The 13,787-nt window shown below is 38.4% G+C and overlaps 1 protein-coding gene across 2 annotated transcripts in view; it reads left to right on the top strand.

The window, feature by feature from the left end:
• LOC107090276 (voltage-dependent L-type calcium channel subunit beta-4-like) overlaps positions 1 to 13,787 on the top strand; it is a 44,295-nt gene that overhangs the window by 23,454 nt on the left and 7,054 nt on the right. The window contains exons 3-14 of one of the 2 annotated variants that reach the window (XM_015383577.1): positions 4,149 to 4,268; positions 5,350 to 5,472; positions 5,558 to 5,673; positions 5,769 to 5,848; positions 5,954 to 5,973; positions 6,398 to 6,475; positions 7,706 to 7,764; positions 7,850 to 7,950; positions 8,033 to 8,184; positions 8,264 to 8,359; positions 11,144 to 11,314; positions 11,500 to 11,545. In XM_015383577.1, the coding sequence (XP_015239063.1) occupies positions 4,149 to 4,268; positions 5,350 to 5,472; positions 5,558 to 5,673; positions 5,769 to 5,848; positions 5,954 to 5,973; positions 6,398 to 6,475; positions 7,706 to 7,764; positions 7,850 to 7,950; positions 8,033 to 8,184; positions 8,264 to 8,359; positions 11,144 to 11,314; positions 11,500 to 11,529 (1,146 nt within the window). In that variant the 3' untranslated portion in view covers positions 11,530 to 11,545. The remainder of the gene's footprint in view (positions 1 to 4,148; positions 4,269 to 5,349; positions 5,473 to 5,557; positions 5,674 to 5,768; positions 5,849 to 5,953; positions 5,974 to 6,397; positions 6,476 to 7,705; positions 7,765 to 7,849; positions 7,951 to 8,032; positions 8,185 to 8,263; positions 8,360 to 11,143; positions 11,315 to 11,499; positions 11,546 to 13,787) is intronic. The other variant, XM_015383576.1, reaches the window with a different exon arrangement.

The raw sequence follows: 13,787 nt of genomic DNA, 5'->3' as shown, positions 1-13,787 counted from the left end.
GCGCCAGCAGCACTTTATAGGTCTGCTGTATGGGACCACTTTGCATTTAGAGTGACCTACGATGACGGCGGAAAGAAAGCTGTGGATAAAAGTGCAACAGTGTGCGAGCATTGTGCAACACGTTTTGTTTATGTTAACAGCAACACGACAGATAGTGTGCATTCACAGAATAAGACAACTAGCTACAACGTAGGACGGCCTTACGTAAACATATTCCCAGAATGATTGACAGTTAGGAGGACCACTTATTTAGAGGATCCACTCAGAAATAAAATATCATCCTCTATACCTTTAATTATCAATACTTTTCGGATTATCACTATTTTAGACAACTCCAATTGATACTAAATATTTTCAAGCAGGTTTTCTTACCCTTAAAGGAAAAATTTGTTATCAGTTGTCTTTGTCACAGCTTAGATTTAAAGAATACTGGGCAGTATGGACTGATGGCATCAAGACAAGAATGTCCAAATTCCTACTGGTCTATAGATACATCGGTAAAACAAGGAAACTGTGCTTGTACGAGTTGTCTAATATTTTCCTGAGGAAGAACATACAGAGTGAGCAGAATAAGTCCAAGAACATAACCCCATGTAACACCATACATGACTTTGGCATAAGGTGATTGATTATGTACAAAAAAGGAAATCTAGTAGCAATGGGTCAAGGATCCAGAGTAAGATTATTGGATCAACTTTAAATCAGTAACTAGGACAGACTGACCATTTTGAGCACAGAGCCACTTGTGTTAAAACCTCTTTCAAGAAGCAGCATATTTGATCTACTCTGTTTATCTCAGTTGATTAAATTGAGTATATATGATATTTTCACCACCCGGTTTGTGAAAACACTACAACTTAATAGGATCAAGAGAATAACATAACATTCCTGTAGAAACCTCGATCTAATTAGTTGAACTCCCTCGTTGAGGGTCTCCTGGACTGTTGAAGTATTTGTCCCTCTCATCTCAGCACCAGGCGAGCTTGGTGACACACTTTTCTCACTTGCCCACCACTCTGCAGAGTTGGGGCAATCAGTGTTGCAGCATGTGAAAAATAAACACAGAGGCAGAGGAGGAAGGAGCAGAGTTAAATTCAGCCTGCAGAAGAAGATGTTAGCAGGAAAACAAGACATTCTCCTAAAAAAAAAGTAGGATGAAGATGTTGCTTACCATCGTTACAAACTGCAATGCGGTAAAGGGTCACCTAGATAAGCCCCTGCTTTATGTCCCACTACTCTTATTGTAAAGAAGACTTTTGATATATTAAACAGGTTGTCTCCTTGTAAACACAAGGAGCAGCAATCACCTCCTGTGTTGTAATGAACCTTACATGTAACGCCTCTACTCTGCGCCCACCACCACGTTTATTCTGCTTTTATGTCTGTGAGGGTTTGTGAGCATTCCTAGTGAAGACAGGGACGCTGCAACAGTGAGAAAATTCCCATTGATGTCTTTATCTGGATCTAGTGTCGTCCTCTTAATCAGCCAGGTATGCACCATATCATTGTCTCATATTTCTGTTCTTTTTTTGTCCTTCATTGTCTCTAATTTTTTTTCATCAAGGTAGCATCTGCCCTTCTTGCCTCTAACCCCCTCATTTTTCAGTTACTTGAACATTCCTGTCCTCTCAGTGTATCTTTAGCTGTATCCATTACTCTGATATCTCTCTCTCCTTCTCCCCTCTGTTTCCACCTCTTGCTGCTCACCCTCCTTTTCTGTCTGTCAGTGTTGCTCTGGCTCTGGTGCAGTGGTGCCTCACAGAGCTTGCGAGTGCTAGAAATCACATCTAGTTATCTAACAGAGACGCCAAACCAAAAAAAGAAACGGGGAGAGCTGTTTGCTGGCACAGCTGCTGTCTTCATTCTGGGTTTCCTGCATGTGTTCTGCAAAAGGTGTCAGTGGTTTTGGTCTCTGTTTGGGGAACTTCTACCTATATGTTGTTGTGTTGCTAATTGGTCCTCCAGAGGATGCGTTTGTATATGTTGGCAAGATGGATGACCACCACTGAGCTTATACTCATGGAAGGCGAGGAAAAGCAGTCAAATTAGCGTTGCAAGCTGCTCAGATGTTGCAGAAAAAATGTCTTTTCTTTACAAGAATGTTGCTAATAGTTTTTCTGAGTGGATTGCATTTACTTAGTCTTTAATCTGTTCTTTTTAGTTTATTCTCAGTTGATTTAATTTAGTTTCTCCTGTGCTTTTTTGTCTCAGTGACAAATTTAGAACCCTCAGATAAAGTGTTTGGAATTATTTAGTTGTTGTACTTGCTTTTTTGTCACAACAACTTACACAAGTAAAAAAAATGTAATGATCAGATTAGGAATTTATTTATACGATGCCAATCAATCTAGATTAACCTGTCAAAAATAACTGAATGCCTTCTAAAAGTGAGGATAAAGTCACAAACTCTTGAATCACTTTTTGGCATAGTGGGGAAATAATTGTCAGAACCTGAAATCAAACAAAACAAGGGATGTTTGTAGATTTCAGAAAAAATAGGATAAAGTAAAATGCTATTAACATCATAGGAAAATTAGTGGTGGTGTTGGAAGAGCATAACTACCTCGGTGTTGACCTGGATGACAGACGTCTACAGAAAGGGACACAGCAGAATTACTTCTTCGGGAAGTCGAAGTCCCTCAGTGCTTGTTGCATGTCTTCATCTGTTGGACTAACAGCAGCAAATGACTCAAGGAAGCTCAACAAGCTGATAAAAAAGGCCGGCTTTGTTCTACAAAGTTTTCTAAAACTAAAAGAAATTTTTAAAAAATGGAGATGTAATTTAGTGCCTCTTAATTAGAATAATTTAAGATCAGGCCCAGAGTGCCTTTAGTCAAAGGCTTCCTCAGATCCGGACATATCCTCCACAGATTATCCTTCCTGCTTACAGCTATCAACATTTAAAAAAATAGTCTAAAGAAAAAAAGTTATTACAGCATTTAACTTCCCTTTAGTAGCAATAAAGTGGGTTGAACAGAATTGAGGCAAAGGAGGCACAAAACATCAAACAAACACCAACTTGTTTATTGTGTGATACTTTTTTTTTCTGTCTCCAATGCTTTTACTTTTCAACACATTTAATAGGAGACATGTCTCCAAAAACTCACACTTTTTTCAGTCCACAGATTATTTATTACTAAATGTGAGGACAGTTGCTTTTGTTCTTTGTGCTTTGATTAGTCGTTGTTTTAACCTTTTTGTTTTCTTTTGTTGAATCATGAACTTAACTGAGGCAAGTGAAACCTGCAGTAATTTTGACATGTTCTGAGTTTTCTTGTGACGTCCTGGAGGAGCTAATTCTGCAACCCAGCCAGTCCTGGAAAGGCAGACTACTGTTCAATGTTTTATTTGTAGATAATGGATCCTACTCTGGTTGGGCTTTGTTAGCCTCCTCAGACCTAAGGGTGTCACAAATCTAGTTTCCTATTTGTTTTTGAAGATCAGGAGATGATGTGTTGCTTTTTATGGTCCGTTAACCCTGTGCTGTCAGACAGGAGTTTGTCGATTCTAAAGGCCTGGCAGTAATTACACCTGGCCATGTTGGTTTGGTCTCTTAAAAAATTAAATCGTCATCTAAAAACTCCTTTTTTTTACTATGATTATTTTTCTCTGAAATTGGCATACAGTATATATAATCTTCTAAAACATGCTGGTAGAACTCTGCCATTGCTTAATGTGCTAGCCATTCCTGGGATTTGTTATTTAACTGCTTACACGGAAAAATGATACACAGTGTGTATTTCTCTAATGAAAAGAAGTCTCTGGAGAACAGACCAGGGAATAAAGGATGTATGTGCTGCACTGAGGGGGATGCTGGAATGGATTCGGGCCAAGCGGGAAAGAAAAGGAAGCATTGCTTCCTTTGTGCTATATTTGGTCTGTCATAAGATAGCTGGTGTGGGAGAGCGGTGCATTGTTTCATAGATCCCCACTTGAATTCTTTCATGAATGCACATACATATTTACATCCACACCTGCATGTAGAAAGGCTGCAGAAGAGAACACAGATGAGGGAGCTTTCCTGCAGAACCAGCGGGTCTGCGTTTCTGTTCCCAATGTTCTTCTATGCAGCTTTGAGCTGAGTATTTGTGTCATGCAAAATGATTTCCTCCATAGAGCCTAATGTCAATGTGAATCTGTCTTGACAGGGGTCTGCTGATTCGTATACCAGTAGACCGTCGGATTCAGACCTGTCAGCCGAGGAGGACCGCGAGGCGTATCGGCGTGAAGCCGAACGCCAGGCACAACAGCAGCTTGACAGAGCTAAGGTACACCGCCAGGGGCGCCTTCACAGTTATCGAAAGGGGATGGTCAGAAGGAACTTCCACCATTTTTGGGTAGAACAACAACATAAATTTGAACAATCTGAATTCTACACAGTATCAATGCTCCTATGGAAAGTCTTTGCAAAGGGGAGAGACATTCAACAAAGTTCTTTGAGCTGACTAGGGTACATGCCTTCTATGTCAATCTTTCAGCCTATCACAGCAGTAGCAGCCAAGATGATTCACATTTTTGATTTGCTTCAAGGAGTTAACAGATAAATCCAACTTTTACTTAATCCGGTCAGGAGGAACTTGCAAACACCTTCTCATCCATTAAGGCAAAAATATTACTTAGGCTTTAAGTAATTGAGGGTATTCCATCTAAAATTTGTAAGCAACCTTTTGAAAGAAACAGATTCAACACTTCATCTCCATATATCAAAAAAATCTCCTCAATATCCAACCAGCACTCTTCCCCTTTCTTTAATCTGTTAATGTTTTCACTCATCTCTGCCAAATCATATCATTGGGGCAAATACAGAATCAAAACTATGGGATATATGCTAGGCAGGGCTAGCAGGATATCGTTGTTGGGTTTTTGTTAAAAATGACGTCCTTGTCTTTCCGGCCACATCCCTGTTGAGACAGACATGCTTTCTTAGCCACACCCTGTGTTCATATAAATACATTTGTTACTGAAACTCATTATTCTGTTTTCACTGAGCTTCCCTTCACACGTGTTGTTTTAAAATGTCCAAAATATATTTCACCAAACATCCAACTCATTAGTGGCCCTCAGTTTTCTCACAAATTCAGACAGACTTATACTGTTTGATGAGGATGGTAATATGTATTTGTTATAGATATTATTTAGCAGCCACAAAGAATCTTATGATCTTTTTCAAAAGTCACCTGAATTGTTTTCACCTTAATTTTAGTTTAGGATGGAAAAGAAAGTCAACACAGTTCAAGTTAGGATATTTATCAGCATCAGAATATTTTCAGCCCAAAAGCCAGGTCTACAAGCTTCCTATGATATTTCCCATCACTGAGGAATGTCCTTTTCTTTCTTATGGATTCATAGTCTAAACCTGTAGCGTTTGCAGTAAAGACAAATGTAAGCTACTGTGGAGCTCTGGATGAGGACTGTCCGGTCCAAGGAGCTGCAGTCAATTTTGATGCCAAAGATTTCCTGCACATCAAAGAGGTGAGTCATGACTTTCTGCTAAAGATGAGAAAGTGCCAGCACGGGTAGATTTAATTTAGAGTGGTTGATCTCCTGACTTTAACAGAAGTACAACAATGACTGGTGGATCGGGAGGTTAGTGAAAGAGGGAGCAGACATCGCCTTCATCCCCAGCCCTCTTCGGCTGGAGGCCATGAGGCTGAAACAGGAGCAGAAACAGAGGTTTAAACTTCACACATTTGCTTTATTTACTTCCTACAACATGTATTTTTTCTATATTTGGAGAGTTATAATCCAACATGTTGCTGCTGTTGCAGGAAAACAGGAGGGAACTCCTCTAGTTTAGGGGACATGGTGACAGGAAGCTGGAGGACCACGCCTCCATCTGCAGGCGAATGTAAGTACTTCAACCCACCTTCCAGCGCTGGGAGATGACCAGAGGCCAGTTTCTGTCCTCCCCTCTACTTAACTGTCTTTGATTGTCATTTTTTGTTTTTACAAGCTAAACAGAAGCAAAAACAGGTATGTTCTAACTCTTTCTGAATACCAAGAAGGGTTTTATAATACAGTTAATTCTGAATTAAGCTAACAATATATTTTCGTTACTATAAAATGTATGTTGTAGGATAAATTAACTATAAATTAAAAATATTTCTTGATCTATGAAGTTTACAAACGCTTGTAGTTTCAGAGGGTCTACGAATATATTTTTTTTATCTTTATTCTAAAGTTGGAAGACTAAATTCCTATTTCTCACACTTCAACCAACCAAGTTTAACACTTGTAACCATATTTAACCCTAAAGCACAGAATAATTGTTAATTGTGTGTAAAACGAAGAAAAGGGTATTTCATTTTGTTATCTTGTAAAAACAACTATATCATGACAACTGATCTTTTCTTCTCTCTCCTTCATCTCTTACTTCCATGCTTACCTATTCCTGCAGGAACATGTCCCTCCCTATGACGTGGTGCCCTCTATGAGGCCGGTGGTCCTTGTGGGACCGTCACTGAAGGGCTATGAGGTCAGCCTCTGAATTTTAACTGCAAGTTTTGTTGGTTACATTAAAACCTATTAGTGAGTTTTGTTCAACAAAAATACACTCTTGATATAAATGGATATTTATATCTGGACTAAATATTGCTTCTTGAGAAGAAATGCATTTGAAAGTTAAGAGCAGAAGTTCTTACTATCAATATCAAATATTCCCTGCTGTCTAAATCTTTTTCCTGTGTATGTGGGTTTGGGTATTTATTCCTGCTGCACCAACCATCATCCTTCTCCTCTGTCCTACCAGCAAAGGTTAATCTCGCCCACTTCAATCCTCTATGTTTACCAAATAAATGGAGATATATTCATCAGAACTATTATTTAACATTATAGTGCCTCTGTTGTAATTGTTAGCTGAGCATATAATAAAACCTATTAAACCCAGTAAGTCTGCTGGTTTGACCCTGCAGGTCGGAAGATTAAAAATGAACAATACAGATAGAGGAGGTGAAGATTTCTAAAAGAGGCATCTAATCTGACCACAGCAAGCTTTAAAGAAGCATCAGCAAATTCTAATGAAACAACAGTGTTTTGGATGTGAGGGTAGAGCTTTCAGAGCGACCTGCAGCAAGAAAATGCATTATGAATAGTTTAAACAAAGTTTTCATAACATTAAATGTATCAAGATGCTTTGACAGCAAACAAACAGTTATTATGTTATCTCAAAGATAACTACTTTGTTTTTGTTTTTTTATAAATAAAACTGGGACTTTTACTTGAGAAGTTTATTTGGTTGCATAACACTAAGTTTTAACTGATGGACAAAATAACTGTGCTGATGGATTTGAATTTAACCAAAGGAGAGGGGGCGGTCATGTTTCTTCTCTGACAGCACCTAGACCGTCCTTATCTGGTGAATAAGCACCAGATGGATGGATGGATGGATGGATGGATGGATGGATGGATGGATGGATGGATGGATGGATGGATGGATGGATGGATGGATGGATGGATGGTTTACCTGCAATGTGCATAAGGACTGCTAAGACTGCATTAAGTGTTAGTTTTTCATTTATCTACAATTAATTCAATCTCAATATCACTTTCTCTATGTTTAAGTTGAGTTTGTTTTAAAGATTTTATTTCAGTAAAGGCTTCTTAAGTATGATAACCAGAGATGCTCTGTTGACATGATCTGAATATTCCACATTCCTTCTGCAAACATAATGTATGTTTGAATAAAAGCATTTTTTTTCTCTGGCAGGTGACAGACATGATGCAGAAAGCTCTTTTTGACTTTCTGAAACACAGATTTGAGGGAAGGTCTGTAAAACCTAACAAACTGAGTTTTATCTGAATTAGACGTTCAACATGAATCTGTGTGTAATTTAATGTGATTTATTTACAGGATCTCCATCACCCGTGTAACTGCCGACCTGTCCTTAGCCAAGAGATCCGTCCTGAACAAAAGACCCATAATGGAGAGATCCAACACACGCTCCAGCCTTGGTAACAGAGCTAATGTCAGCACAAAAATGTCTTTGCTTTGGTGCTGAAGTAAGTATGAGCAAAGTGTATCTCATGTGTGCAGCGGAGGTTCAGAGTGAGATTGAGAGGATATTTGAGCTCGCCAAAACCCTGCAGCTGGTGGTTCTGGATGCTGACACCATCAACCACCCCGCACAGCTTGCTAAAACATCCCTTGCCCCCATCATTGTCTACGTTAAAGTTTCCTCACCAAAGGTCTGTGTTGCTCTGATCATTGACTTCAGGCTCCCTCACCCTCCAAGATTCCTAACTGAGTTTATCCTTTGTCACTCAGGTGCTGCAGAGGCTGGTCAAATCCAGGGGGAAGTCTCAGAGCAAGCACCTGAACGTGCAGATGATGGCTGCAGACAAACTCTCTCAGTGCCCCCCTGTGAGTGCTCCACTATTTGCTCGCTCCCAGTCAGAAACCTTTTATTCACAAGAGTTTACTGTCGAACCTGCATGAGCTAAGATGCTAATTAAGTAATCACTAATAATAATTGTGTAATATTCCTCTGTTTGAGTGAGAGCCACTGCAACAGAGACAAACCTCAATGTTTAAGGAACATACTCATCAGTAGATTCTTGAATTTTTAATCCCTTAGTTGCTACTTTAACTCTTACTTCAGTGGACACCTAAAGCAGCAGGTTCTAAGATAATTTATCCAGTGACAGCAAAGTCAGAGAAATCTTTGAGACCTAACAGGCTAGCACTTTAATCCACATATTTACAAGTTGTCAGTGTCTAGCCCTGTCTGCATTGAAACACCATAGTGATTAATAACCACTTCTGGAAATAAATATAAGTAAGAAAAGCAAACATTCTTGACTATTTCAGGTAGATGTTGCAGTTTTTGCTCAGTTTCTGATGAGCATTTTTACTGTGATAAAAGGGAATTTTCTGAACACATTTTTACCTGCCACCGTGGCAGTGAAGATAGTAGGCTACTCATATCCTTACTACCCACCATCTGTTGCTTAGAAATGCTTCTCATAACCTGCTGTGGGCTTTCAATCTTTGACATTGCTCCAAACTTCGAAATTAAATTTCTCAAAACTTGCATTGAATGAGCTGATCTTGAAACTCACAATAATATTTAAGCTGCAATAAAAACACAAATATGCTGTACTTGTTGGCACATTAATTGAAGAACTCCAAAGCTCTTCAGACTGCATTCAGTATTTCACACACTGATGGTGGTTAGCTACACCAGTGATTCCCAATCAAGGGTACTAGTACCCACACCCACCGATAAGGGTTGGGGTCGGTTGTCCCGGACCCAGGGTAGAGAGGGGGCCCTAAATCAGCCCCTAAATCATTTGCCACAAATATTATTATATTTTAAAGATGTTCGCAAGGAAATTGGAGCTTTATTCTTAAGTTTCATAGAATCTTTTTTCTATTATTACTTTTTTCCAATTATCCACTGCAGTATTGGAAAGTCCATCCATTCATTCTAACTGGTTATGCTGCTGACGCAGTTTCTCTGATCTATCTTTGCCAGATGAAGTTATAATAAAGAGCGGACCAAAGGGCATTGTTAAGAGATTGAGAAGTTTTGAAATTGCCTGACGTGGCTGCATGGCACGTCCAGTGTGCAACAATGCTGCGGTGGAAGTAAATATTTATTTACTTTACAAATCTGTTTAGCGTTAACTTCTTAAGAAAGATTTTGACCGGAACATTTTGTGGTCCAATTTAAACGTCGCACAAGTATAAATCAAACAAGTAAAAATCTATAAATAGGATCAAGTCCGACTGGAGCAGGTATGGAAAGCCAAATTTCATAAAATAAAAACTGGAAAGATCTATTTGTAAATATAAACATTTAAATGTTACCTGAGATGCTTGCATTTTACAAAGAACTATATTTTTTTATTCTTAAATATTTTTCACTTATTTAATTAACTATTAAATATGTTTCTCTTGCTTCCAGAAAAGGTTACTTAAAAAATGTAAGACCTAATTCAAGATTGATCAATCGAGTCTTTATATTTATATATATATATATAGATATATATATATATATATGGCTGTCAGCTGGCCTGCTAGTGCTCCGCCAGTGCATTGCACGGGGTACGTGGAAAACGTTTCATATTTTACTTACCGGATAATAAAAAAAAATGGGATTGATTTTGCGCTTTAAGGACCCAAAAAAGATTTTATCAACCAAAACGATTTAAAAAAATGTCCTAATCATAATTTTCATGAAAGACTACAGTGGGTGTCCGTGCTGTGCACCTACCCTACTTCCCTGCGAGTGAGAGCAGGAAGACAGGGGTCAAGGCAAAGGTCACAAGAGAAGAACGCACCAAAGCAGCTGTAGTCAAGGATAAATGGCTAAAACATCCCATTGCTGGGGATTCAGGAGAAGATGTTTCATTAACATGGTGAATTTGCTTTTTATTAAGTGTTCGAAATAAATGATCAATCAATGATGTAAACAAAGTAAGAACAACATAGTGAATATAAATCTTATTTTTTTTATTTTTTATTAATTTGTCAAGTTTAGATGTGTCTATAGGGGACTTATTCAGAAGAGCTCTGCTTTTTGTCCATAAACGTAGAATTGGAACTTAATTTGATTTTGTGTTTATATCAGTACGTATTCACTTACCTTATTTTTTTATTTCAATTGAAAACAATGAAATGCCTGAGCATTAAATGTTCAGGTTAAGGATATCAAATAAATACTTTTTATTTTATGGTCAGTTGTACTTTTATTTTTGGAAAATAAGACGTAGCCACAGCTGCCCTGGGGCTAACTGACAGAACCAAAACTGTCATACAATCGGAGCGCCCAGGTCCTCCGACCACAAACAGCAGCAAGCTTGGGTTAATGCCTTGCACAAGGATATGGTGACTGAAAGAGCAACCCACTCGTTACATGATGAGCCCTTACCTCCAGAGCCACTATCCCCATGAGAGTGTCAGTGATTGGCCTGTTGGTCCAGAACCGAACAAGTGGATCAAATTACTTTCCTTGTTTAAAAACAAACTAAAAGTACAAACCGAGAGGCCGGATGTAATTAATTTGAGTCCATAATTTCCAATTAATTGGCTTTCTTGCTTTAGTTTGCATTAAAAAGAATAATAATAAATACAAACTTTTTCACAAATAAGTATGTTAAATTGCAATTTAGAGAAACATGTTTTGTATGGGTTCTCTTTCAGGATATGTTTGATGTCATTTTGGATGAGAACCAGCTAGAAGATGCTTGTGAACATTTGGCTGAATACCTGGAGGTGTACTGGCGTGCAACTCACCTGCCTGGAAACACCCCTCTTAACCCCTTACTGGAGCAGAGTCTGATGACCCCACCCTCGGCCATCTCCAGCCTACAGGTACCCTGATCAGTCAGAGTTCTCCGCTGTTGATGCTGGTTAAAGCGTACTGTAGGAGTCTTCTTAGGTTGAAGTTGCCACTGTTTTTACCCGCTGTTACCATCTCAGACTGGCTCATGTGTTTTAATTTGTCTCAAGTTGTCCCGTCTGTCCTCTCGCTCATTCCTACCTCATACCTTTTGCAGTTTTCTGAAACACAGGGATTAATTGAATGATCGCTTACAAAAAAGGGTGAGTAGTGGGGTTTATATGTCATGTATGTGCACTCCCCCCTTTTACAAACCCTCTGACACCTGAACACAACACACCGGTTGAAAGAGCGAATGAGCCATGCTTTTTTCACTGAGGTCTCGCCAAAAAGGTTGTTTTTGTTTGCTTGTTTTTCTTTATTGCACTATGCATTTTGTCCTTTATTTGAAGGTTTTAGGTGAATCAGTATTTACAAGCTTTTAGGGAAATTCATAGTCCAGGGAAGCACCAATTTAGGTCCTAAATGTCACAAATTTTAAACGTCAATATTTTTTCTGTAGTTTATCTTTTGACAGCATGCTTTGTGAATGCCTTTACCACTTACAGTAACACATAGCAGAGCCTATTGAAAGAAAAGGGATCAGCACTTAACCCAGGGGTCTGCAACCTGAGCATGAGGTTCTGGAGAACCTCCAGAACCTCATGTTCCTCTTTGGTCCCTCCACTGTGGCTCTTGTGTTTTAAAAGTACCTTTGTATGTTTTTGTTAGGGCTGGGAAATTAATTGCATTTGCAATAAAATCACAGTTGAACAAATCACAATTTTGAAATCTCAGAATCGCTTAGTTTTGGTCATACACTTATCACTTAGGCCGTTTAGGTAACGCCACATATAAAGAAAGAGAGGTTTGCAGCCAGCACTGAGGCTGAATCCCACACTGGCCCCTTAGCACTAACCTCTGCATCGGTGCAGGCTCGCTGGAACTTGGCAGTGGGAGTAACGGCGAACTAGTGGCGGAGGAAATGCGTGCATTCAAATGTAAGTTCTGCTAGTTTGCTGCATCTTCATCACACTGATAGAAAATAATAAGATAGGAAAAATAAAAAAAGACATTGAGTGTGGCTGTGTCCAAACATCACTATATAGGGTACTATATCGTGATTACGCCATTTTAAACAAATAGCTAAACGTCTAGTGGATGAAAAAGTTGTTGACTTTAAATTTCTCGCAATGCACCTTGAAAAGTAGTGATCATCCATGGTCACTAGACAAGCAGATACATCCCATATTATGGGATTTGTTGTGGCGGCGACAAATGGCAAAGATGGCACATGCATCGTGCAGGGAGGTGGAGTTACTTCACCAAACGGGAGCGAAAAGTAGTGATCATCTGTCCGAACAGTCAATTAACTGAGTTCACAATAAAGTCCACTATAGAGTCCCAGTTCTATACAGTGATTGAGGGTTTTAGGGGTTAGGGCGGATGTTCAGACACAGCCTGTGACTATTGCGAGTGACACTTGGTAGTTAAGGGTTATTTGTTTGGGATTCAGCCTCAGATCTATGCATTCTAGTAGAAGTAAGCAATTTTTTCACACATAGCTTACAGTTAAGACCTGCAACAATGGACTCTAGACGAAACCCTGGAGTGAAACATATACAAGTATGTTTTGCACCCTTTAAAATTACAAAAAAAACTAATATATTTTCACTTATGTGCAACTTTATCAAACAAAATCCATTTTGAGCATACAGTTTACGTATTTTTCTCTGTCTCCGTAAATATACACAGATCATGAACTTTTAACTCCCATCATGCATTGTGTCCTTCTTAAAGGGGTAGTATCATGACTGAAATGTTTGAAATAACAAAAAAAGAAAATATTTTGAGCAATTTTTTAGTCATAAACCAAATGAATTATTCTAACTAAATACTAAATCAAAAAAATGCTTGCCCAATAAGATGATTATACCTATTAATTTAACATTATCACATTCTTAACATATTTCTAGGGCTCTACATATGTGGTCAGTGCATCAAAATTAAATTGCAGTCATAATATTGGTTAAAATTATTGCCATTTAGATTTTTGGCAAAAATGTTTAGGTCTAATTTTTATGCAATATCTGCATACTGTAGAATATCTACAGAATATGTCACTAATGATATTAGCGTCCTGATTAATGAAATATTGATTTTTTTTTTGTCTCAAATGATCTTTCTTCATGTTTCACATCTATAGAAATGTCTCAATTAACTGTCATATTTTACAAGGTTTTTATTTTACTTTTTAAAAATGAAATATTTTATTTCACTGCTGATATGTGAAATTAGTCATCTATCTTTAGTTTCCTTTCCTTTTAAATACAAGGATTCACTTTTCTGCAGCTGTGGACGTAAAATATTGTGGAGTCAAACTGTGGCTCATTGAATTGAAAGTGTTGCTGACCCCTGGCTTAAACTGTGTGTTTTACTTTGAAATTAAGGTATTCAATGAACTTA

Source organism: Cyprinodon variegatus, unplaced genomic scaffold (genome assembly GCF_000732505.1).
Source record: "Cyprinodon variegatus isolate N-32 unplaced genomic scaffold, C_variegatus-1.0 Scaffold287, whole genome shotgun sequence".
Lineage (NCBI taxonomy): Eukaryota > Metazoa > Chordata > Actinopteri > Cyprinodontiformes > Cyprinodontidae > Cyprinodon > Cyprinodon variegatus.
Note: the sequence above shows the minus strand (reverse complement) of the source record. Positions and strands in the feature narration are given on the sequence as shown.